This window comes from Chinchilla lanigera, unplaced genomic scaffold (genome assembly GCF_000276665.1).
Source record: "Chinchilla lanigera isolate Chin_1 unplaced genomic scaffold, ChiLan1.0 scaffold00080, whole genome shotgun sequence".
Classification (NCBI taxonomy): Eukaryota; Metazoa; Chordata; class Mammalia; order Rodentia; family Chinchillidae; genus Chinchilla; species Chinchilla lanigera.
In genome coordinates, this window is record NW_004955481.1 from 6,928,374 (window position 1) to 6,955,666 (window position 27,293).

Here is a 27,293-nt window from a genome sequence, read left to right on the forward strand (position 1 = left end):
GACTTTTAAAGCTGATTTGCTTTTTCTTGTAATGTGATGTTTTAATGAACAATATGCTAAAAACAAAATGGACCAAAGTACGGTTTTGTCCACACCATTCAATTCTCTGACTGCGAAAATACTGCATTACAAAATGAATCCGGTAAACTGCTTCCATTTGCAGAGGCCTGAGAGATGAATTCAATTTTTCTTTAATCAGTTACAACTATACCGGGCTAAGGACAGCAACGGTGACTCTGCACACTGAAGCCAACCAAGCGTCCAAAACCCTAAAACACTAACACTTTCCACCCAGGGTAGAAAAACGAGCACCCAAAGTAAAGAGAACCACAAGACTGGTCAAGTAGCCAATCAAAAACCACTTCTCTGTTATTCGAGCTAATAGTTACTCGGAGCTTAAAGTTTCCACCTTCGCTAATAGTGCTGGTTCCAAGAGTCACAGTTTCGATGTCAAATGTGACAGTAGATCCAGAAGTAACTGCAGGCAACTGGTTAGTCATTTCTTTTCCATTTACAAAAACTGCACCTAAAATGTTAAGAGTGAAAGAGTCATTTACCTGTAAGCAGTAACTCTAATAAGAGAATTGCAACAGCTTCTAGGTTACTGATAACAGCCCATTTCCTAAGTCAGAACAGGAAAACATTTCAGAATGAAAAAAAAGGGGGGGGGCGCGCCCACGGGAATATAGCTCAGTGGAATCGCGCCTGCCTGGCAAGCATGACGTCCCAGGTTCGATTCCCAGTACCAATAAAAAATTAAAAAAAAAAAAAAATCCAGAATGCCAGTGACATTAGTAACTAATTTAAATATGCCATTAACCTCCATCCCCAAGGCAGGACAAACGTTAAAGTCTTAATCACATTTTACCACTCTGGTACAGGGCTCTACTCTTTACCAACAGAGATGAAATGCTTATGTGAACGACATCAAAAAAATTTAATACCACTACAAAATCACAACCTGTGAGACAGCAAGATTGTATCATACGGAATAAATAAGAATCTTGTTGAACCTAATGTTTGATCCTAACCACAAGATAGTAAGAGGTCTTAGTAGTAATTTGGAAAAACATGATTACTCTGGAGTAAGGAACCATGAGCACTAGAAATATACAATAAGTAATCTTTCATCTGGATGTGGCACAAGCCTATACTGGGAGGCTGAGACAGGAGGGTCATAAATTCAAGGCCAGCTCAATCAACTTGGTGAAACGTCATCTCAAAATAAAATTGAAAAGGTATGGGGATGGAGTTCAGTATCTGAGGACAAGAAAGGAAGGAAGAAAAGGAAGAGAAAAAAGAAAGAGAAAAAAAGAAAGAAAAAAGAGATTGATCCTTTCTCCACAGTTTCCTAATCTCCACCATGATTACCGTGAACTGCCTGGTTCAAGTCTCAGCTCTGTTGGTTCTAAGCCCGATAATTTCAGGGTAGTTACTTAGCCTCCCTGAGGACTTAGTTTTCATCTCAGGAAGTATGAGCTGTGATCAAAAAACACTATAAGTGTTCAAATTTTTAAAATTTGTGTCTTTATGAGGCGGGGTGATTTTAAAAAAATACAGTGAATCTTGCCACCAAGGGCCATCTTACACAACGACAGGCTCACAAAAATATTACAATGTTTCTTCATCGGGCCGGGGATATAGCTCAGTGGCACAAGCACCTGCCTGCCAAGCACAAAGTCCTGAGTTCGATCCCCGGTACCGCAAAAAAAAAAAAAAAAAAAACCAACATGTCTTCATCTACTTATTCATTGGATTTGGTACTGTTTGGCTTCTGGCTCATCTTTAACTGTAATACATTTATTTTAATGTAAATATTCACTATTTTTATCACAACTTGGAGCTAGGAAAATTAAATGCTTTTTTATTTGTAAAGCATTTTATTTTTTTATATTTTGTTTGTTTTCTTGTTTTTCTTTTGGAGGTAGGGTCTCACCATGTAGCCAGGCTGGCCTCGAACTGGTGGTGGTGATCTTCCTGCCTCAGCCTCCCAAGTGCTGGGCATAGAGGTGTAAAGCATTTTAAAAAAATGCCTGCTAAGGATGAAGCTCATTGGTAGAGCATCTGCCTAGCACTGAAGAGTTCCCGGATTCCCTCCCCAGCCCTGGGGGAGCAGAAAGGTCTGAACCTTTCCATCTCCTTTAGAAATGCGTGGCCTGGGGCATTCATACTCATGAATATTCATACTCACTGCCACAGGGACTTATGCTTCCAGGAGCGCCGCGGCAATCTCTTACCGTTGGTACTGATGCACACTGCCTGGTCCCGCTGCAGAGAGTCGCACCCACTCTGCCTCTCTGCACACACTCCTATGCTGTCTCTGCGGTCCGGCTGCCCCACGGTCTCCACCCTGTACATGAGGTTGAGAGGTCATTTCACAGTTTTTCAACATAACCTTATACCTCACAGCTACTAACTTTAAAAGAGCAATTTCGTTACAGTTGCTATTTTGCAAATAATAACTTGCAACTTACTATATTCCACACACTGTTTACAACATGCTGTGGTCATGCACTGCAAAACAATGGTTTGGTCAGCGACAGACCACAGATGTGAGATCCCATAAGACTTTTTTTTTTTGTCTTTCTGAGACAGGGTCTCACTATGCAGTTCAGGCTGGCCTTGAGCTCACTTTGTAGCCCACGCTGGTCTCGAACTTGAAATAATCCTCCTGCCTCAGCCTCCCGAGTGCTGGGATTACAGGCGTGCGCCACCACGCCCGGCAATGCTGTAAATTATAATATAGCTAAAAAATTCCTGTGGCCTAGAATTTTTACTGTATCTTTTCTACATGTAGGTATACAAAGTCTCATCACTGCACTACAACCGCACACACCATGCAGGCCAGAAGAGCCGCCTGGGGGCAACAGGCTGCCCCTAACGCCTAGGGGTGTGGGAGGCTGTTCCACCCGGGTATACGCGTGCACAAGGGCACTCTATGACATCCACAACACCTGGAAATCACCTGTGACGTTTCTCGGCACTTACTCCTGCCATTAAGCAATATATAAGTAATCTACAGACTTTCACAACAATCTACGAAGCAAGTGCTATTATTATAATATCCATTTTATAGGTCAGGAAACTAAGGCACAAAAGAAAAAACAGAAGGTGGGGGTGTGGCTCCACAGGAGAGCACCTGACTAGCACGCATAAGGTCCTGGCACCGCAATGAATCAAAAACAGCCCCCAAATGGTGGGAGGAATAGAGGAGGAGTGAAGGAAGAGATATTGGTTATTTTTGCCACTGTAATTGATGTGACTATTGCTGTCATCACCCAAACCTTCAATGATTTGCTGTTTGTAATTACAATACTTGAAAATAAGTATCCGTCTTTAAAAAGGGTATTGTATTATGAACACACTATTGTGCATGAACTTCATACATGAAAACTTTCTGTGTTTTAATTTCGAATCTGTCAATGCATCATGACGTACTATAGAAACAGAAACTATAGATTTAAAGGTCAACATACAGCCCTACCACTGGGCTCATTCTTCTATTCCAGAAAGCCAGACTTTGCAAGGACAGGCAAAGAAAACTCAGTGTGGAACAGAATGTGGCCTTTCCAAAGGTGGATGGATATATAGTAATTACTTATATTCGATGTGGCCTCTAAATGTCTTTGATGATGAATTGAGCATATCAACACGGGGGGGGGGGGTTTCCTTTCCTGTCTTTTGTTTCACAGGACACTTTGCCACAGAGCTACATCACCAGCCCTTTGTTCGAGCCCAGCCTGGGCACCTCTGCAACTTAGTAAGACCCTGCCTCAAAACAAAAAATAAAAGCAAGGGCGGGAGGAGTAGTTTAGTACAAAGACCAAAAAAAAAAAAAAAAAGAGCTGGGAATGTAGCTTGGTGTGAAGGTACTGGCCTCAATCTCTACTACCACTACCAAAAAAAAAGAAAAAAAAAAGGTATAAAACTCCTAGAAGAAAACTTAGAGAAAAACCTCATAGCACTGGTATTAGCAATGATTTCCCAGATGTGACCCTAAAAGCAACCAAGGTAACAATAACAGGCAAAACTACAGCAAACGAAAAAGCTTCTGCACAGCAAAAATCAAACAAACACAAACCCACCAAGAGAGACAATGGCAACTAATGGAACAGGACAACAAATTCTCTTCTTTGGTGTTTAGAACTGAAGCCAAGCCTTCATGCACATTATGCACATAGTCCATGCCCAAAACCCCCTGCAGCCCAGCAACAGGAGAAAGTCTTTGCAAACCAGTATCTGATTAAGGGGTTCATCGCCAAAATACAGAAGGACAAGGAGCTCCTACACCTCAGCAGGAAAAATCAAATAACCCAATCAAAAATACACAAAGACACACACACAGCCAGTGGGCACACAGAGAGATGCCTACCATCACAGATCATCAGGGAACATAGATCAAAACAACAGTATTGCCTCACACCTTTATAACAGTGAACATAATAAAATAAATCTCAAAACTGAAATCAAGAATGGAAAAAAACTCTGCACTGCCGTGTTCATTGCAGATTATTCTCAATAGCCAAGAGATGATGGTAGTAATAACATACATCTCTACTGATAGATGGCTAGCGGAGGAAAATGTGCTATGTCCACAACTTAACCTGTTGTTGTTGTTTTTTTTTTCTTTGAGACAGTGTCACTGTGTAGTTCAGGCTGGCCTGGAACTTGTGATCCTCCTGGGTCAGCTCCAAGTACTGTGCTCACAGGCATGCACCACCACACCCAGCCCTTGTTTTGTGTTTCTATAACAAAGTACCAGAGGCTGGGTAAGTCATAGAGAGAAAAGGCTTATTCAGCTGACACTTCTAAATAAGGGCATGATGCCAGCATGCTCAGCTTCTGGTGAGGGTCTCATGACAGAGGGCATCACATGTGCCAGAGGGCATTGCATGTGCCAGAGCGATAGACTGGTGCATGCAGAAGAGGCCAAAATACCAGGATGCACCTTGCTTTAAAAATCTCAGGCTGGTACTCCCAGTACTTGTTGAAAAGAGAGGGTCAGGGATCAGGGAAGTAGCTCAGTGGCACAAGCACCTGCCTGGCAAACGCAAGGTCCTGAGTTTGATTCCCATACGAGAAGGAAAAAAAAAAAAAAAAAAAAAGGAGAAGCCTCTCTCCATTGAACTGCCTTTTACCTTTATAAAAACTCAATGGACCAGCCGGGCGTGGTGGCACACGCCTGTAATCCCAGCAATCAGGAGGCTGAGGGAGGAGGACCGTTGGGAGTTGAGAACAACCTGGGCTACAAAGTGAGCTCAAGGCCAGACTGAACTGCTAGCAGAGACCATTTCAAAAAGATAAACAAACAAATAAATAAATAAATAAATAAATTTAAAAAAAATAATCTCAGGAAATCCAATGCACTCCTGAGAAACCCATCCTAGCCTCTTATAAGGGCACTGGTCCATTCATAAGGGTGGAGTCCCCATGACCTAAGTATCTCTTAAAGGTTTCACCACCTCTCAACACAATTATATTGGGAATCAAATTTCAACACAAGTTTTAATGGGGTAAAAGCATATCCAAACATAGCAATATACAACAGAAAATTATAATTATTATTCTATTTTTGAGATAGGGTTTCACTATGCAGTTCAGGCTGGTTTGAACTCACTTTGTAGTTCAGGCCAGCCCTGAACTCTCAGCGATCCTCCTGCCTCAGCCTCCCCAGTGCTGGGATTACAGGCGTGCACTACCATGCTCAGCTACAACAGAGAATTATTCAGTCATAAAAAAGAAGGAAATCCTGCCATACACTACAACGTAGATGAACTCTGAGGACACTTACAAGGTATGTAAACTAGGAAAGGAATGGTGGCTGTCAGACACTGGGTACAGAAACTGCTACTCAGAATGCAGAGTTTCAGGCATGCAAGAAGAGTGGTGTAGACCTGCCAAGCAATGCTGCACTTAATGTATCACACACATGAAGACTTTTAAGTGGGTGTGTCTCACGTAGCGTATTTTTACAACTAAACAAGGAGGAAGAAGAAAAACAGGAGGAAGTAGAGGGGAGAAGGAGTATGAGGAGTAAACTTTATATTTCTATTTTATTATATTTTCTATTTTAAAATACATTTTAGGTTCTTTTTTTGTTTTTTGTTTTTTTGAGTCAGGGCTTTGTTATTTAGTTCAGGCTGGCCTTGAACAGACTATGTAGCTCCGGGTTGTCTCCACCTTGCAGCAATCCTCCTGCCTCAGCTTCCTGAGTGCTGGGATTACAAGCGTGTGCCACCAGGCCAGGCTATTTTATTTTTAAATATAATATGTTTATATGGAAATGTTTATATTTTATTTTAATAATTTTTTTCAATATTCTGGATTAAACTTAGGACCTTCACACTGAGCTATATCCCCACTCTTGTTTGCTTGTTTGTTTAATTTGAGACAGCCTTGTTAAATTGCTAAATTGCCCAGGCTGTACTTGAACTCATGATCTTCCTGCTTCAGCCTCCCAGAGTGCTGGGATTACAGGAGTGCACCGCCACCACCCCCAGCTTATTTTTATTAGTCCATGACTGCAGCACAGAGTAGCTATGTTCATCATGGGGAGTTGGTCCATATGCATAACGTATCTTAATTCTTTTACTTCCCTTCCCTTTCACTACCTGTCCCCTGCCTCTATCTTTTTTTGTTTTTGTTTTGTTTTGTTTTGGGGTTTTTTTTTTTTTGTTTTTTTTTTGAGACAGGATCTCCCTATGCAGTGCAGGATGGCCTTGAGCTCACTTTGTAGCCAAGCTGGTCTCAAACTTGCAACGATCTTCCTGCCTCAGCCTCCCAAGTGCTGGGATTATAGGAGTGTGCCACCATAGCTGGCTCCACCTCTTTTTGGTAAACTTTTAAAGCTGAATAGTTAATTCAAATAAAACTTCTTAAAATTAGTTAAAAGTAGTAAAGCACACAGAAAGACCCCGCAGGACTAGGGATGTAGCTCTGGTAGAGTGCTTGCTGAAGCCTTGGGTTTGATTCCTCAGCAGAGCAAATAAATAAATAAGACATGTCCTTATTTAAATAAATCACAAAATAGGTCATAAAAACATCATAGCATTTGGTTTTGTATTTTTTTTCACACTGCAATAGTTAATTTTATTTGTTCAAGAGCTCATATTGCAAGCATCCATCCAAGCCTGGGCTTTGATTCTGTGAGCTCCTATCAGATATTAAGAAAGAAGCAAACTGATCCATGTACACGGATGAAGGCTGAAGGCTTAGATTAGTCACAGGACAGTTTTTAAACTTCTACAGCCTCGAAACAGCAGTTCGAGGTCTGTTAGGTCCTTCTGGATGTCTCACAAGGCATCGGCACCTCTCCTGAGCTAAGCAACCTCTTCCTCCTTCAGCTTCCGGTGGAGATCACTGGTTAATTCCTGGGCGTTCAGGAAGCAGGGGAGGCTCCGGAAGACTTTACTCTCAATGCCATACATGTTCTTCCTCACGGCTGACAGTGGATGCATCCTGGACAGAGTTTTCAAGGTGGACTCAATGAGGTCAGCCACACTTACGCCAATGGCCCAGCTGGTATACCTTTTAGCTTGATGACTTCGTGGGCACTTTCTGCCCTCATCTTATGCACTCCCTTCCCTTTTTCACTCTCGCTGTCCGTGCCCATTTCTGATCCAGGTCCTCAATGGAAACCCCTGCTACATTCACTCCACTCCGCACAGTCACACCGAGTCACCGTGCTCTCCCAGAATCCAGCCCTGGGAACTGCTGGGATGAATGCCCGGTTTTTTAGCCATAAGCCAGCGAAATTGAGCAGAATCCAGACTGCATATGCTTCAAACCGCACAGCACTTGGGCAACCCTCTCAGGTTCCAGCGAGCACACGTAAGAATGTTCACTGGGTTGAAAACCACAATGACGACACAGGCGGGACTGCACCTGACGATCTGAGGAAGAATGAACATGAAGACATTAACATTTCTCTGCACCAGACCGAGATGACGCTCCCTTTCTTGCTGACGGCTCCAAGGGTTACCACCACAACTGGCAGTTACAGAGTTACAGAATGTTGATCTGCCACCATTCTTTTTCTGCCACAATTTTAGATGTCTGAAGAAACAAGCTTCCATGCTGCAGATCCATCATTTCTCCTTCGAGTTTCTCCTCCCAAACATCCACAAGAGCAAGTTCGTCAGCCCGAGACTTCCCCAGGATGCTGACAGCACACACCAGTCCGCCTTGCCTGACACACACTTTCTGTTGGCCCGCCCTGCCTTCTCTTCCGCAACGGGTGTGATGAGCTTTTCCTTAAGAGTTGCCGTTTTATACCTGCAAGAGAAGACCCTAGGGAACACCGAGACAGCCGCAGGGAGACCTGCAGGGAGAGAAGGCGGTGGGGCGCAGTCCTAGCCCATCCGTAGCCCCTTAGGTTTCTCTACTCAGCATTCACTGAATAAACCAAGCAAGGCATAAAAAGCTTACAGAAGTTGTTCTGAACACAGATGAACCCCGAAACTTATAAACACATAGATAACGTGCCTGAAACACAGTTAATGTCAGAGTGTACTAGTAAGAACCTCTAAGAAATAGAAGTGAAAAACCTTTGAATTTTTTTATAGTCTAAGACAAGTTGTCAAACCATCTTATGAAACTACAGTAGCTGTTCTCTCAAAAAAGTAAGTCTGATAAGAACCCTTCCCATAGGGCTAAGGGGGGAGCTCTGTGCTGGAGCACTCGCCTCGCATGCACAAGTGCCTGGGTTTACTCCCCAAAACCACACATACACACACAAAACCTAAGATATACTTAATTAAAAATCTATTTACAGGGGCCGGGGATTTAGCTCAGCGGCACAGCCCCTGCCCGGCAAGCACGAGGTCATCAGTTCAATTCTCGGTAACCCCTCAAAAAAGAAGAGGCAAAAAAAAAATCTATTTACAAAGGCTGCTGGGCGTGGTGGCGCACCCCTGTAATCCCAGCACTCAGGAGGCTGAGGCAGGAGGATCGTTCCAAGTTTGAGACCAGCCTGGGCTACAAAGTGAGCTCAAGGCCAGCCTGAACTGCATAGCGAGACGCTGTCTCAAAAAGACAAAAGCAAAAAAACCAAAAACACAAGGGCTATGGATTACTAGAGTGCACACAGAGTACTTGCCTAACATGTGGGAGGTTGGGTTCAATACCCCCAACCCCCCAATCAATTTATGTACAAGTTTGCTGGAATTCATCTATTATACAAAGAAGCACAGGAAGTTCTAGAGAATCTTTCTCAAAGCTAAAACATATTTGACCCCGAAACCAAAAACAAACTCCTGGACCCTTAACCTGTTACTTATTAAGAGCAAGATTTGTATTTTCTTCTGGGCAATCAGGGACTTAAAAGCAGTTTTTGTAAACAAAACAAAACAGTATTTGGGATAAGAGGGCTGCAGATGCCCTGCAGGTAAATAAACAGAATGAAGTTGAGCTTCATTTTGTATCCTTTATTACCCTAAAACTTTGAGTCAGTTCTCTTCTGTCTTCTACATATAGGCCCGCTAATCATTCAGGAAAGGCCTCTCCAGAGCTTGGCAGAACGAGGGTGACTAGTCCTAACTTTACATAACCTACTCATCCTCAATTCAAAACTAAGAATACCGAAAGGAAAGACTGACAGGGACGTTTAACTGTGGCCAGAAGTCTCCAGTCACTGCCCTATTCCTCTGGTCATCTTGATTCCAGAACAGCCTTGCAGAGTGAGACTTCCCCCAACAGAAGCAATGACCTCAGAGGACCAACACTGCCCCTCACATCATCAGGACTTCTCCCAGAGCAGACCTGAGACAACCACCACTCTGACCCTGGCCCGCCTCAGCTGATGCAGGAAGGCTGCTCTTCTCCTGTGAGCTGGCCAATCAGAACCTCGGCTCACTGCTTAAGCTGCAGGCCTGTCCCTATTTTCTCTTATTTCCTAACTTTGCCTAATATATCTGCCTACGCCTCACGCTGACAGATCCTGATGAGCTTTTCTGTGACAGACTCCACAAACCTACACGTGTGTGTGATGAGGGGAGACCTCCTAGGACTCCTGTGGAGCTCACAATTTCAAGACCAGTGTGGGCCACAGAGTGAGACCTCATTTCAATAAATAAGTAAATAAAGCCTATATATATAAAACAAAACGAAACAAAACCAGAAATAGTCCTGTATCTACTACAGAAATTGAAAGTCTTTCAACAAAGGAAAGTTGGATGAGAAATTCATTGATTAAAAAAAAAAAGAGAAATTCATTGATGATCCTGAAACATATGTAAGGAAGAAATGATACTAATTCTAGATAAACAGCTGCAGAAAATAAAAGAGGAAACAACCCCCAACTGATTTTAGGAGACCAGCCATTACCTCAGCGCTAAAACCAAAGACAACATGAGGGAAAAAAAAAAAAAAACACCTAATTTATCCCTCTCATGAAAAGATATAAAAATACTCAATAGAACACCACAAGCAAAACTTACCAGCGTATTTCAAGAATAAAGTACAATCAAGAGGCGATTCTTTGAGAGACACAAAGCTGGCCCAACACTGGAAAATCTACCGCTGTGTGAGGGAAAGACAGATCCTTTTCCCTCTACTCACACTCGGCACGGCACAGGGTACTTCTGAGCAGGTGCTTGGGGTTCCTCCCCACAGACCAAGCAACTTTCCAACGCTCCGGACACCAGGGGGGGTCCCAGCGTTCAAGTCAGTTCTAACACTGTCTCCACCAATTCTGTCAGATGCCACAAGTGAAGGCCCAGCCCCACACGCTGCCTACTTCAGCTGCCAATCAGAATGTGCCCTCCCCACCCTGCTGACCACACTTCCAATAGATGACCCAGGAGTTCCCCTGCCGTCCTCCCATGGGGGAAACTGCAAGAACGGTCCTGGAGCTCAGAGAAACACTCCAGGGACAGGCCTCCCGAGCATCCCTCACGTCCAGCAACCTAGAAGCTACTCACATTTACTGGTTTGAAAGTTCCCAAAGAGCTTCACCTCCAGCACCACGACCCCTTTCCTGGAGGGAGCAAGGGAGGCTGAAAACTGCAGCCTCTTAGTTCTTTCACCACTCACTCTAGGGGTCACAACCTAAGTCATCCCATTAGTATAAATGCCATCGTTATCAAAGGTGCTTCGGATGAGTAACGAAAGATGACTTTCCCTCAGAAGATTCCACAGGGCTAGGGAGCTTTGTGACAGGAACAAAGAAGAAAAACCAAACACACTTCATGGTATCCCCCACACACACACCGTACAACCAAAGAAAGACTGTACTATCTCAATGGATACTCAGAATAATTTGACAATTACATTTCCACTTATGGTAAAACAAAACAAACCTCTCAGCAAACTAGGACTAGAAGGGAACCTGTTAGACCTGATGCAGGGATATACCAAAAAAACCTGTCCCTGGCAGGTTTAATTGAAAGGCCAGATGCTCTCCAATTAAGATCTGGGACAATGCAAAGATGTCACTTACAATACTACTACTTAGAATCATACTTACTGGCCCGTGTAATCAGAGAGGGAAAAGAAAAACTTTATATAACACTGATGAGAAACATTTCTTTAAAAGACTAAACAAATGAGCATGTATTGCATACCCATAAACCAGCCCTTTGGGAGGCAGAGGCAGGATGATTTTGAAGTTGAGCTCAGCCTTGGCAATTTAAAGATTTAGCAAGACCCTCACAATAAAAAATAAAAAAGGGCTGGAGTTGTAGTTTAGTGTGAAGGTCATAGGTTCAATCTCTAGTACCATGAAAAAAAATAGAAAAAAAGAAAAAAGGTACAATATATGAAATACATATGGTAGAATGGTCAAAATATTGTATCAATTACCCACAAACTGATTTACAGAACCATGACAATCACAATAAAAATACAGCAGGTTTTGTTTTATTTGTTTGCTTTTGCAGTACTGGGAACTGAGCACAGGGCCTTTGCCCTGAGCTACATCCTAACCTCTTTTTTTTTTCAGAAAGGGTCACTCAATTGACCAGGCTGGTCTTGAGTGTGCAATCCTTCTGCTTCAATCTTTCCAGCAGCTGGGATTACAGATGTGTATCACCAAAACTAGCTCAGAATTATTCTTTTAGAAATAAACAGGCTGCATCTAAACACCGTATGAAAAGACAAGGGCACTAGAATAACCAAAACAATTCTGAAATAAAAGGAGGACAAAGTGAGAGGAACACACAACCTGATTGTAAGATCTACCTTTACATAAAGCTACAGTAATCACGATAGTGTGGTTCTGGCCAAAGGAGACAGACCCACAGAACAATGAATCACAGCAGAGTCCAGAAATACACACATGCATATGGTCCATTGATTTTTCTTTTTTTTTTTTTTTGTCTTTTTGAGACAGGGTCTCGCTATGTAGTGCAGGCTGGCCTTGAGCTCACTTTGTAGCCCAGGCTGGTCTCAAACTCACAATGATCCTCCTGCCTCAGCCTCCGGAGTGCCGGGATTACAGGCATGCACCACCATGCCCCGCTGGTCCACTGATTTTTTTTTTTTGTACCGGGAATCAAACTCATAACCTCAGGCTTGCCAGGTTATGCCGCTGAGCTATATTCCCAGCTGGTCCACTGATTTTTGATAAAGGCGAAGGGCAATTCAATGGAAAGAGGATTCTCCTTTTTTTTTTTTTCCTGGTACAGGGAGTCAACTCAGGACTTGCGCTTGCCAGGCAGGTGCATGTGCCACTGAGCTAAATCCCTGGTCCTCTCTTTCGTTTTTTTTTTTTTTTCAATATTTCTTTTTTTTTTTTTTTTTGGTTTTTCTTCGGTACCGGGAACCGAACTCATGACCTTGCGCTTGCCAGGCAGGCGCTTTTGCCGCTGAGCTAAATCCCCAGCCCCTTCCTCTCTTTTCAACAAATAACGCTGCGAGTACCAGACACCACATGAAAAACAAACCTCTTATTTCACACATACTAAAAGTAACTCAAAACAACTCAAAGATCTAAATGTAAAATTTTAACACATAAAACTTGTGATCATAATTAGGCAAAAATTTTTAGACACATTATCAAAAGCACAAAATACAGTTGGTAAACTACACTTCTCATCAAAACTAAAAATGTGTCCTGCATGGTAACATACATTTGTAATTCTGGATCTCTGGGAGGCTGAGGCAGGATAACTCCAAGTTTGAGCCCTGAGAAATTTAGTGACTTAGTGAGAACCTGTGTCAAAATTAATTTAAAAATGAAAGAAGGTCCTTGGTTTAATCCCTAATACCATATGTGCATACACACACACACACACACATTTAAAACTTAAAACTATAACTCAGTGGTTGAGTACCTGCTCAGCATTCAAGAGGCCCTGGGTACAATTCCCAGGACCAAAACAAACAAAATACTGAAACACTAAAAACTTGCAGTTCAAAAAACACTGTTAGAAATGACAAGACAAATCCATCATAAACAAAAAATTCTGTAAGTCAAAAACATATTTAGAGCTAGATGTGGTGGCGCATATCTATAGCACCAGCGCTCGGCATACTGAAGCAGGAGGATCACTCACTGTGAGTCTGAGGCCAGCCTGGGCTATGCAGTGAATTCAAGGCTAGTCTGAACTATACAGTGAAACTCTGTCTTAAAAAGAAAAAAGCAGTTAGACAAGTGTGGTCTCACACACCTACCATTCCAACCCTCTGGAATCTGAGGTAAGAAGTTCTTTTGGGGGGGTTGTGAGTTGAAGATTGTTTTGCACGTGGAAGGAAGATCTTAAGTTCAAGCCATTATAGGCTACATACCAAGCTAGGCTACGTATCAAGCTGAAGGCCAGCCTGGACTGCATAGCAAAGCCCTGTCTCAAAAAACCAAAACCAAAATTAAAAAAAAAAAAATGCATTTCAGCTGGGTGTGGTAGCACACACTTGCAAACCTAGCTACTTGGTTTTGTTGGGTTTTTTTGTTTTTTCTCCGGTACTGGGAACCGAACTCACGACCTTGCGCTTGCCAGGCAGGCGCTTTTGCCACTGAGCTAAATCCCCAGCCCCAAACCTAGCTACTTGGGATGCTGAAGTAGGAGAATCGCAAGTGTGAGGTCAGTCTGGGCAAATCAAGACCCTATCTCACAATAAAATTATACAAACAAGCTCAGCACTATCGCATTTACTTCACATATCCCACGTTTGATCCCTGTACAAATGCATATGCACACACACACACACACACACACACACACACACACACACACGCAGAGACAAAGAAGGAGGAGGAGGAGGAGCTGTTAGGGGAGGTCTGTCCTTACAATTCAGACTATGGAGCAGAAAGCCCTATGAAATACTCCTTCTGGAATAACAGTCACTACATGTGGATACCCCGAACAGAAATGCCCTCACGGAAACCTCATTCTACACACAAAAAGCCAGGGTACAGAACCCTAACGCTCTACAGCAGTGGTGGCGAACCCATGGCGCATATGCTGCAGGATATACCACTGAAAGTGCTGAAAGGTTTGCCACCACTGCTCTGGAAGACACCAGCTGGCTTACCTGGCCCCAAGCTATAAGGAAGTGCCCTTGGGGAAATTCTTCCGTCTGACATCCCTCAAGTCTGTAATTAGAGCTCACACTCTAGGGGGGATCACCTTGCCAAAACACAAAACCACAGCAATGCTGTGTTCTTCCTGGGACCCTGCGCTGCCTCTCAATTAATCTACATGGAGGAACCGACAAATTACAAAGATCCTAGTTAAAAACAAATTAATTTCTTACTCCTAGCAGAGACTATGTCCCATTGGGATTTTCCAGGAAAGACCAAATTAGATTGGAGATTTTGTTTTGTATGGTTTGCTGCTTGGGAATGAACTCAGAGCCTTGTGCACACCACCACCAAGCTACACACTAACTCCTAGACTAAAGGTTCTTAAATATGAATAGCTAACAGTGAGTACTGAAGACACATCTGGTTATGGCAGAGACCAGAGCTGTACAGAAAGAGAAAGATCTCCTGGGCCTTACATTCATTCAGAAACAGTGTAACACCAATGCTTAACCAAACAAAGCACTAAACCACATTCATGTACCCCAATAGCCCTACCAGTTCTAAGACACAGCCCCAAGCTCTGTGACACTCTTTCCCTCGAGAGGAGGGTTTACGTCTCTTGCTGGGGATCTGGGCTCTAAGACTTCTTACACAACAGTATAAGGTACAGGTCACACTGTGTCATTTCCACACTTAGGTTGTAAGACACTGGCCACCTCCCCTTGCTCTTTTGGAATGTTCATCGCCGACACGAGCCGTTATGCTGCGTGGGAGCGCCATGGCCCTTGGAGAGGCCCCGAGCCAGAAATAAGCTGCCGGCCAAGTGAGAGGGCCGTCTTGGAAATAGAACCCCTGGCCCTAGTACCCACCACCATGGGAAACAGCAGCTGTCCTCGCCGTGTGCTTCCTGTGTGAAATACCTGCCTGTCGCTGTCCTCTCTAGCTTGTTACGCAGCAATAGCAGCTAGAGCACAGCTAACCTGGACAGCGCGCCTAGCATGTGCGAGACCCAGGGCTCGGCCCCCAGCGCTGCAGAAAGAAAAGGGAGATGAACATGAAGAGGAAGGAAAGGAAGAGGAAGAGGAGGAAGAAGAGGAGAAGGAAGAATGGCTTCCTCTCGATTGGCCACTTCATATGGCCTGCGAGGGGCAGGTACTGTGATGCTTCCTAGGCTATCTGGACTAAGGAAGGCTTCTGGCACCAAAAGGAAAAGTTGTTTTTTAAAAAACAGATGAAGGAAGCCAGGTATGGTGATACACCCTTGTTATCTCACCACTCTGGGGGATAAGGCAAGAGGGTAGCAAGTCTGAGCCCAGCGTGGACAATTCAGAGTCTCAGCGATACTGTCTAAACTCAGAAATAGCTGGAGATATAGCTGGGTGTAAAAGACCTGGGCTCAATCTCCAATATCAGAGACAGAAGAGAGGTAAAGGGAAGGGAAGGGAGAGAGGAAGGAGAGGGGAAAGGAGAGAGGAGAAAGAGGGGAGAGGCAGTAGAGAAGAGAGAGAACAAAGACAGAACTGAGAAGAGAGGGCAGACAGGAGAGAGGAGGGGAGAAGACGGGAGCTGGGGAGGGAGAGAGAAGAGAAGGAAGAGAAGGGAGAGGAGGGAGAGCAGGGAGAGGAGAGAGAGGAGAGAGAAGCAGCAGAGGGAACAATGATGGGAGGAGGAAAAAGAAAGGAAAGAAGCGGGTAACAGGGGGGAGAAAGCAAAACCTGGCTGAAAGGAAAACACGGTCAGGCAGTGTTGGAAGCAAGGAGAGAGGCCGCTGGGGCAGGGAGTCGGGGAGAGGCTGGCAGGGACAGGGTGCCAGCAGCCCAGACGCCAGAGACAGTGGGCACTGCGGCCGCTAAAGGTCCCGCCAGCAGCACAGGTTTCTCCGGCTGCAGCAGCTCTGAGCCTTCCAGAAACTTCACAGGGACAGACCGGCTACACAACGCAGTCACCCTGTCGAGTCCTGGGCACTGCAGGACCCTCAAAGGAAGAACTGCACGGTTTTATCTTTCTTCAAGCAGCCCATCCACATCTTCTGATTTTACTGCCAATGCCCGAAATTCTTTTGAAGGGGAGGAAACACTTTCATTCCACAAAGAAAAAAAATGACAAAAATGCAAACTCTGGCTAAGAAAATAGAGCGCTTAACTGAGGAGTTTCAGTGAATCACCTTGGCAACTGCGGCCCGGCACACATCTCTCGGAGCTGACCGATGAGCTAACAGTTTATGCAGGATGGTCAGTCACTATAGTTTCCAATTCACTAATAAATCTTCAATGAAAGACAAACCTAAAAGCCAGGCGTGGTGGTGCACGCCTATAATCCCAGCACTGCAGGAGCTGAGGTAGGAAGATCACTGTGAGTTCGAGGCCAGCCTGGGCTACAAAGTGAGCTCAAGGCCAGCCTGAACTGCACAGAGAGACCCTGTCTCAAAAAGACAAAAAAAAAAAAAAGGATGAGGATATAGCTCAACAGTAAAGCACTCTGGGCTTCAATCCAGCACCCACACCACCAAAAGAAGTCACACAAACAGGAAAAGAAGGGCTTGGTAGTTCAATAATAAACAGTGTTTAGGATACAGAAGACCCTAGGTTTAATTCCCAACATTTAAGTTAAAAAAAAAAAAAAAAAAAAAAAAGGCAGGCATTGTGGTGCACACCTGTAATCCCAGCACTTGGGAGGTTGAGGCAGAAGGACTGACCTGAGTTTGAGGCCAGCCACGGCTACATCGTGATTTCAAGGTCAGCCTGAACTGCACAGGGAGACTCTGTCTCAAAAAAAAAAAAAAAAAAAAACCAACCCAAAACAAACTGATGACAACAACAAAAATGAAAGAGTTAAGGATACAGAAACTAGAGACTTCAACACAACCTAGAATCAGATTCACTGTCCTGACCACTAGTGACAGGCATCTGGAGTCCGATGTGTGTGTGTATGGATTTAAATCCCAGCCTTGGCATTTACAAACTGTGAGTGGGCACGTAATTTAACTTCTCTGTGCCTCAGTTTCCAAACTTCTTAAATGGAGAGCTACACCCATCTCACTGGGCTACTGCAAGAATCAAATTAGTTAAGACGAAGTACTGAGAATAGGACCTGGCACACAGTAAATGCTGTCAGTAGGAACAGCCATCTCTGTTATTATTATCTGGCCTGAATCTATTAAGTTGAGAAGCTCTGTCATTGCGCAGAACTACTTTCCAGCATTTCTATAAACAAAGGACATACACATGGAAAGGTTATGCATAGAGACAGCTCGTGACCACTAGAGAACTAAAGAGGTCTCAGAATTGTAGGATTTCTGGTCGTAGATCTGCCGCTGGTGTGTTCCCCAGGGCCCCTGTAGGAAAGGCCTGGCCCCCAGTCTGGCACTGCTGGGGGGTGGGAGAAACATCAGAGCAGGGCCCGTTAGGAGACTTGGTCACGGAGCAGGCCCTCGAGGGGGGAAGCAGAACCCCACGCCCCTCCACTTCCTCTCCTTCCTGCCATGAGGGGAGAAGTTCTGTTCCGCTGCATCTGCCACCAGGATGCGCTGCCTCACCACAGGTCTGCAAGCATTAGGGCCAAACAGCTATGGCCTGAACCTCCCACACTGGGAGCCAAAGTAAACCCTGCTCTCGGCAGGTCAGTTAACACAAGCACTTATTACAGACATGGAAGCTGACTAACGCAGACTCTTTTTCCTCTGCTGATGCTTTTCTGGTTATTAAATTCTTCTTCATAACAGGTAAGCGGAAGTGCCCACAGAGAGCATGAGCTAGCATGTCATACCCTGACAACTACTGACACATCGAATGGTTTGTCTGGAGGTGAACAACACTGGCTCAGATAAAACCATCACATATTTGCCATGCTTTACACGAGGGACTGAGGATAGGAGGAACCTGAGACAAGCGCTCAAAGTACAATTCTACCGTCTCAAGACTTAAAACTTAGAGGACATCTCAGTGTGCTATACTGAGGTGAGTATGGTGAAAATCAGGCACTGTTTATGGTTTTGAGTCAAAACTGGGCTTTAGGTGCAATGAGGTATACCTATAAACCTAGCTACCCAGGAAGCTGAGGCAGGAGGATTGCAAATTCAAGCTTAGCCTGGGCAATACAGCAGGACTTTATCTCAAAATTAAAACATTGAAGTATAGGGGATATAGCTTAATAGTGGAGAGCTTGCCCAGCATGCACAACATCTTGGGTTCAATTCCCAATACAGCCAAAAAAAAGCAAAACAAAAATAACTGGGCTTTGGTTTCCTGGAAGAGCTAGTTACAAAACATACCTGAAGAGCATACAGCTCAGGTAACAAGAAAAGGGAAATTTTTTCAATATAGGAAGAAATGGGTTAAGAAACAGGAAATTGGTAGTAGTAGAGGCTTATTTTCAGCTTTATTTTAAAGAAACATATATACAGCTATGTGTACACTGGCTGTCTATGTTAGAGACATGACTGACAAAGGAAAAAAGTTCATGTCCTCTGAATTTGCAAGATGGACTTTCGTGAGGGCTGTTTATTTGCTGTGGTACTAGGTTTCAATCCTAGAGGTGCTTCACCACTAAGCAACATCCTCAGCCTTTTAAATTTTTATTTTAAGACAGTTGCCAAGGGTGACCTAAGACTCTCAATTCTCCTGTCAGCGTCCCAAGTAGCTAAGATTATAGGTGGACACCACCATGCTGAGCTATGCACTGCTCTATTTACCTCTATTTACTAAGGAGGAAAAGAAGTAAGAACATATCAAGTATCAGGAGTTTTTCAACCAGGCGTGGTGATGCACCCCATGCTCCCCTGTAATCCCAGCACTCAGGAGGCTGAGGCAGGAGGACCTTTGCGGAGTTTGAGACCAGCCTAGGCTATAGAGTGAACTCAAGTCCAGCCTAAACTGCATAGCAAAGTCCAGCCTAAACTGCATAGCAAGACCCTGTCTCAAAAAAACCAAAAAAAAAAAAAAAAACAAAAAAAACAAAACAAGAGTTTTTCATATACTATCTCAGTTAATTTTCTTAGTGACTTTATGAATCCAGATGAGAAAAATGAAACAGATATAAGGAAACCTCTCCAAGTAACACTGGCTCTAAATGATGAAATAAACGCAGGGTATTTTTAGTTCAAAGCTCAGACATGCTCTGTGCACTTCACAACCCCACCTACAGCATGACAGATGTTTGCGTATTTACTTGCCTGAATGTTAACGTCTGCCCACAGAAATAGGTTGGAGCTCTGGAGTAGAGAACACCTGAGGATTCACAATCATTCCGGAGCGCTATATTTCTTCGACTGCTCAGGCTGTACCCCTCAAAGCCAGTTGTCCACTCTTTTTAAAAGCAAAGATATTGAAAATTATTAGAATCTTTACAGGGATAATATGAATATAGAAACATTAACTAGAATTTAGAAGCAGAAGTGATTATTCATAAAGGTCATGGCAATGTTTAATAAAAGATTCAGTAATGAGGTATCATGGTGAGTCCAACAAATTATAAAAAAGATTTTAAAATATTTCCGTGCAACTTTGGCATGGAAAATCAAGTAAGTGCTATCTCCTATCTAATAAAATTAGAAGTCCGGGCATGGTGGCGCTCGCCTGTAATCAGGAAGCTGAAGCATGAAGATCATTGTGAGTTTGAGGCCAGCCTGGGCTACAATGAGCTCAAGGCCAGCCTGAACCTTAGAGGGAGACCCTGTCTCAAAAAGACAAAACATAAAATTATGGTTCAAGCTGATTTGTTTGAGCTTATTCTAAGATTAGAAACGAATGAACAGGGCTGAGGATATAGCTCAGCAGCACAAGCACCTATGCAGCAAGTGCAAGGTCCTCAGTCGGATTGCCGGTACCAAAAAAGGAAAAAAAAGGACAATGAATAGGGGCTGAGAGCTGGGCATGGTGGTGGTGCACACCTATAATGCTAGCACTCGAGAGGCTGAGGCAGGAAGATTGTTGTGAGTTCAAAGCCAGCCTGGGCTACAAAGTAAGTTCAAGACCAGCCTGAACTGCATAGTGAGACCCATCTCAAAAAAGACCAAAAAAAAAAAAAAAAAAAAAAAAAAAAAAAAAAAAAAAAGAATTGGGTCTAGAGATGTAGCTCAGTGATAGGGTACATTTTTTAGCATGTGTGAGGCCCTAGGTTCAACCTTCAATCTCTCTCTCTCTCTCTCTCTCTCTCTCTCTCACACACACACACACACACACACACACACACACACACACAGTTTCATGTTATCAGCAATTTAGGATTTATCCTTAGGAAAATGGCTATTAGTGCGTGTCCATTTGCACAGAATATAAGCCAATTCCAACACACGGGGTTAGGCGTCAGGAGTAGGGAGTTAACGGCGTACCGTGAGGCACCAATGTGGAATGACCTGTCTGGGGGATGCTCCAAGGACTCCACTCCTGCCGGCCGTCTCCTCGAGCACAGACTCTGAACTGATAATCCACGTTGGGGTCTATGTGCAGCACTATGAACTCAGTCTCACAACCTACGTACACATCTTCAAAATGATTTGAGGTACACCTGCGGAACTGAAGCCTGTAATCCTGGACTGTAAAGTCATCATCCACCTAAGGAGAAAAGGGCCTTCTGTTAGGCAAGAAACCACACAATGATTGGGGAAAACATTCTGGACCAACCACACAGACCCTCTGCTGAACAGGGTCATTCTAGGGAAGGCCTTACTAAATATGCCGTGGCTGTGACTATTTCCTTTCTTTTCTTTATTGGACCACAAGCTCAATACTTTCCAGTCTTACTTTTTTTTTTTGTCTTTTTGAGACAGGGTCTTGCTATGCAGTTCAGGCTGGCCTTGAACTCACTTTGTAGCCCAGGCTGGCCTCGAACTCACAATGACCTTCCTGTCTCAACCTCCGGAGTGCTGGGATTACAGGCGTGCACCACCAGGCCTGGCAAAATGGTTTTCTTTTTGCTTTTTTTTTTTTGTGGTACCAGGGATCAAACTCAGGACCTTGCACTTGCCAGGCAGGCGCTTATGCCACTGAGCTATATCCCCGGCCCAGTTTGACATTTTTAAAAAATTCTGTTTCCTTTGAAGAAATGCCATACTTTTCTGAACAATAATGTTAAAGTAAAACTTTTGAAATTTAACAGTATCTGCCAGGTGTGGTGGTACACACCTGAAATCCCAGCCCTCGAGAGGCTGAGGCAGAAGGATCCCTGCAAGTTCAAGGCCAGCCTGGACTGTACAGTGAAACTCTGCTCTTCCTACCCACCCCTCAAAAAAAAAAAACAAAAAAACATTTATTTCAGTTGGGTGTGATAGTCCCCCCATCACTCTGGGAGACTGAAGCAGGAGGATCACAAGTTCAATCCCAGCCCGAGCAATTTAGCAAGGGCCTGCTCAAAAGAAAAAAGAAAAAAAGGCTGGGGATATAGTTCAGTGTGAAGACTCTGGGTTTAATCCCAGTACATACATACATACATGTTTGTTTCAAACCAGAAGAGCAACTTCAGTTCATATTCCCCATAACTTTATTTTCATTGTAAAGCAAAAGGGATTTTTACTTGGAAAGACAAGAAAGCATTCAAAATCTCAAACCCACAGTCACAGCCACTTTTGCAGTTCTAAAGGACATACCTTACACCACCGCACGATGATGCCGCCGGGCTTCTCTATCAGCTCTTCTATCTGGACTGGGGGACGGGATGCCACTGTCCCATGCTTAAAAATGTGGTCTTTCACTATGTTAAGAATGGAATCATCCAACTGAGCAGATAAGCAAGGCACATCCACCAGCAGAGGCACTTCGGGTAGGCTGAGGAAACAGAGCTCCGTGTTTATGAGACTTCACTAACAGAGTTAAAAACACAAACAGTAGTTCAGATCACGTAACATGCGGGAAGGATCCTGAAGTCTCTGGTAAGTAATGCTTACAGCTGTCCCCACTTTATTATAGTGAGTGGTTTGTGTAACATAAAGATTCTCTTCACAAATAAACATTAGCACAACAGAAAACTGGATTACAACTGTCAGTTTTACACCAAAAGATCTGGTATACTGAAATATGACTCAGTTTCAATGATATATTCATGTTTTTCTCTTTTATAAAGGCCATGCTAATTTCTATATTACTCAAATTTTATTTTATATACAAATATATCTATCTATATATATATATAGATATAAATTTTATTTTTTTGAGACAGGGTCTTGCTATATAGTTCAGATTGGTCTTGAGCTCACTATGAAAGCCAGGCTGGCCTCAAACTCACATCAATCTTCCTGCCTCAGCGTCCCATGAGCTGGGATTACAGCTGTGCACTGCTACACTGGGCTCATCTTTCCAACTTTGGCATATGTACTGCTGAAACAGAGCCCCAGGATTTTACACTTGATCTTAGCCAAAAGGCCAAGAAGCGATGAGCCCCAGAATTTTAAAACATTTAACAACTGTCTTATAACTCAGAATTGAAAAAGAGCTGCATGGGCTGGAGATACAGCTCAGTGGCACAACGCCTGCCTGGCAAGCACAAGGTCCCGAGTTCGATTCCAGGTACAAGAAGAAAGAAAGAAGGAAAAACAGCTGCAGTAATACTACGTCAAAAATTATAATCACAGCTATTTCATGCTAGTAGCAGTGATAAGAGGTATAGTCAAACTTTGAAAAACGAATTCTTTGCCTACTTTGATTAGAATCTTTAATGGGGGAAAAGAGAAGATATCATTTAAATGGTTAAGCCCGAAAGACATAAGCGCTTTACCTGTCCAGCTGAATGTGTGAGGCCTTTTTGGTAAAGCTCCACAGCTTCTCGTTCTGCTCCTCTATACCACCAAGAATGGCAATCTCACCTACAGCAAAATAAGAGCTGGTGCAGTGAGAAATGGCCACACCAGAAAAGGAAGCAATACAACAGCATACCAATCCGCTTGCAGGTAATACCCACACGATGCCACAGTCAAATTCCAAAGATAAAAGCCCAAACGGAGAAGGAGTACACAGGGGCAACGTTTTGCCAGGGCTGAAGATGCTGCTCCGGACAACGGGATCTGGTTTGACAACCAACCCCATGCAAAACAGAGGCCCGGGGACTCATCCCGCCCCGCCCACAGACTCCTTATCAAGCCCAGCAGGAACAGAATATTATCCCCGATAGGAGCAGCGGGGTGTGGGGGTCTTTGTTTTGAGTCCAGGACCTTCATACTGACTATATTCCCAGCCCATTTTATTTTACCTTATTTTATTACTGAAACCTTTGTTTTGCAAACTGAAGACTGAACCCAGGGCCCCCACACAGCTATATCCCCAGTCACTTTTTGGCAGGGGATGATGACAGGGTCTCACTATGTGGTTCGGACTGGCCTTGAACTCATTAGGTAGCCCAGGCTGGTCTCAAATTCAAGGTGATCTCCTTATCCTTCTACCTCAGCCAAGTCCTGGGATTATAGGCATGCGCCACCATGCTTGACCTACTCTTTATTTTTGAGATAAGGTCTCACCAAGTCCTTATTTTGAGACAAAGTCTCAATAAATTGCCCAGGCTGGCCTTGAACAAACCATCTTCCTGCCTCAGCCTCCTCAGTAACTGTGTACACACAGGTGCCACCATGCCCAGGAAGGCATCTTGTCTTAAAAAGCCAAATGATCCCTGGTGTGGTAGCATACACATATTGATCTTAGCACTCTGGGAGGCTGAGGCAGCCTGGGCAATTTAGTGACTTACAAAGACCCTATTTAAAAAAAACCAGACCAAAGAATGAAGATGTAGCTCAATGCAAAGGACCTGGGTTCAATCCTCAATACAACAAACAAATTTAACAAAAGCCAATATACTGCTTCTCAGCCTTTTGGCTAAGATCAAGTATAACAAAAGCCAATAATGTAGTCAGATTTTCCTAAAAGAGTATCATTCAGTAGATCAGAAATTACGTAACAGATGGGCTGGGGATTTAGCTCAGCGGCACAGGGCTTGCCTGGCAAGCACGAGGTTGTGAGTTCAATTCCTAGTACTGGAAAAAAACAAAAAAACCCAACAAAACCAGAAATTACGTAACAGGATAAAAAGTAAATGCTACGTGGAAAGTACAAACAAGACCAACTTCTCCACCCTCCGCAGTGCTCGAGGACGCAGCCTTCAGAGCGCACCCTGGAGTTGCTCAAGTTTTAAGACCATATGACTGTCTTCACCCACAGAAAACCAGGAACATACTGCAGGCTGCCTCAAAATCCTCAAAGTTCCATAAATAAGTTTTTATCTCTTGGGAGGAAGGGAGAAGAGTTTGAGATTTTAAACATTTCTGAAGTATAAAAAAAATCGAATCATCAAATATTAACAAACATGGATGTGCCTCAAAGGATTTATTTTCTAAAAGGAAAACATTTCTCGGTCCTCAGGGTAATGGTGTGCACTCCTGGCCTGTGCTGATCTGCTTCTGGGTTTGTTTCCAAATGTAAGCCTCCAGGGAAAGACATTGTGTGTTCTGCCAAAAACTCTTCTCAAAGAGACTCTTATGGTCAGTGGGGAAACAGAAAAACATCTCACTGAAGATGGAACTTTAATTAGATACAGACAACACTAGCACCATATTCTAAATGGGACCTGAGGGGAGTAGGTTCCAGCCCGTGGGGCAGACGTGTGAGCCGCAGCATGTGCATCCTCAGCCACACAGAGCATCCTGCACAAGAACGGAAGTCTCCTTTTTCTCTCAACTGCCCTTTAAACGTCAACATCACTTCGTGTTCTCCCCCAAGCCACTCACTCTTCCTACATTACATCTTATCTCTTAATGATTTTACTTATTCCTACTGATTCAGATTTGATGCATGTGCCATCACCTGCCATACCGATGTCTCGGGTATGATCTCTGTGCCCAGTATCACACCCACATTTCCACGTCAGGCACCTCGACCCACCTAAAACCATGTGACTAAGCACCTACGCCATCATTCACCTAATCATCCAAAACTTCCAGTAGTCAAGAATCAATGATCAACCAAGGAAGAAAAAAAAAAAGGCCGGGCGTGGTCGCACACACCTGTAATCCCAGCACTGGCAAGGCTGAGGCAGGAGGACTACCATGAGTTTGAGGCCAGCCTGCGCTACACAGTGAGTTCAAAGCCAATCTGAACTACACAGGGGAATCCTGTCTCACAAAACAACAAACAAAAATACCAAAACAAAACAAAAAAATCTATCTCCGAAAAATTCCCTTAAAACCATCCCTGTCTCATGTTTGCTTGCCACTGTTTCTACCATTTTCCACCTGGCTGACCTCCACAACTTTCTAATCCGTATGTTTTGCCTCCAGAACTTACAACTTCTGTTTTTTAGTTTGTTCTTTGTTGTTGCTTTGTTTTGCTTCTTGCTTTTGTAGTTCAGGTTGGTCTTAAACTACATCGCCTAGACCAGCCTCGAAATCAGTGATCTTCCTGCCTCAGCCTCCTGAGTGCTGGAATTACAGGTATGTGCTACCACAACTAGCTAAAATTACAACTTCTAATTTAGTCTCCAAACTGTTGGCAGGGCCATTTTGATATAATGTATAGGTATACACAGAATTTTTAGGCAGAACTTTTAGGCAGAACTCTACTGCCTAAAATACTTTAGTAGATCCTTGTATATGACAATTCACTCTGCTTCTGATGTCACTCTACTTCTGCTTGGAATCGTAATTATCTCTCTTTTTTCCTTGTCTGCTGGATGAATTTCTTCAAGCCTTTGTGGAATTACTCCTACAGAAAGCTACCCTATACTTTTTCAAACAGACTAAGCACTTCTTCCTCTGTGTTTCAATAAGGTCTCAGATACATCACTAGGTATGTGTGGACCCCTCAGTGAGCTGTGAACTCCAAAAAACAGACCTACTACTTTTTTTTTTCTGAGAAATAGGGGATTGAATCCAGGGCCTCATATATCCTAGGCAAGCATTCTACCACTGAGCTACAGCCCCAACCTTACCTTTTCTTGGACATGACTAACCACCCAAAAAGTTAGCTAAAGACAGGAATATAGCAACTAAACTTCAGGAGTAAACATCAATCATATTTTTTAATCTTCTAAAGCGACACTGGAACCCTAAATACTGAAAGATATTTGAATAGGCTCAAAATGATCTAAAAATTGTGTTAACAATGAATTAGATGTCACTCTAATAGAAGCATGAGATAAATCACTTATTCCTTATTTTGTAAATGATTCTAATTAATATTTCAATTACACTTACCTTGAAGTACCTCACAATATCACTGTTATCCAACATTACAGACTGTCTAAAGGAAGGAACATCCCAAGCATCCCACAGACAGCAAAAAGCTCACTGATAGCTGGAGAACTCAGCCAAACGTCAATCTGAAAGATAAGCATTGAGTTGCTCTCTGGGTGCCCACCTTCTCGGACTAAGTCCTCTGCAGTGTTAACTCCGTGTTCTATGAGCTTCTGGCAGTCATCTAGTGGTTTAATGGTCTCCTGCTCGATGGTGTCCACCTCCTGCAAAAGAGTCACCAGCCGCTCATCCAGGAGCTTCCCCAGGGTCTCCTTCAAATCACTAAAATGCTGCTTGAGGACATTCCGTGTCTGTGATGCACTCTCTTTAATCTGAAAAGAAATAAATAAAAACTCAAAATCAGAATCTCTGCAAGGGCCAATGGCACAGCACTCTCAGTGGCACAGCACCTGCCTGGCAAGCACAAGGTCCTGAGTTTGATTCCTGATACCAAAAAGAAAAAAAAGCTCAGTGGCATAAGTGCCTGCCTGGCAAGCGCAATGTCCTGAGTTTGATTCCCCACACCAAAAAAAAAAGATTGCAGCTCAAAGAGAAGACCCTAGTTCAATCCTCAGGATCTTAAAAAAAGTTATGCAGTGACATATATAAAATACACGTTTTCATAGG

General features: G+C 43.6%; 1 protein-coding gene and 1 pseudogene across 1 annotated transcript; both read right to left on the reverse strand.

Moving 5' to 3' along the window:
• Positions 1-175: 175 nt before the first annotated feature.
• On the reverse strand, positions 176-26,998 carry Crlf3 (cytokine receptor-like factor 3; the record flags this gene model as incomplete). Its single annotated transcript, XM_013503469.1, is given in 7 exon segments — positions 176-526; positions 2,238-2,350; positions 19,632-19,764; positions 20,790-21,012; positions 22,044-22,221; positions 23,168-23,255; positions 26,791-26,998. Coding segments are annotated over 7 exon segments (1,200 nt in total), but the record flags the coding sequence as incomplete, so codon positions are not given.
• Positions 7,047-8,075, reverse strand: LOC102027644 (annotated as a pseudogene).
• Positions 26,999-27,293: the final 295 nt, after the last annotated feature.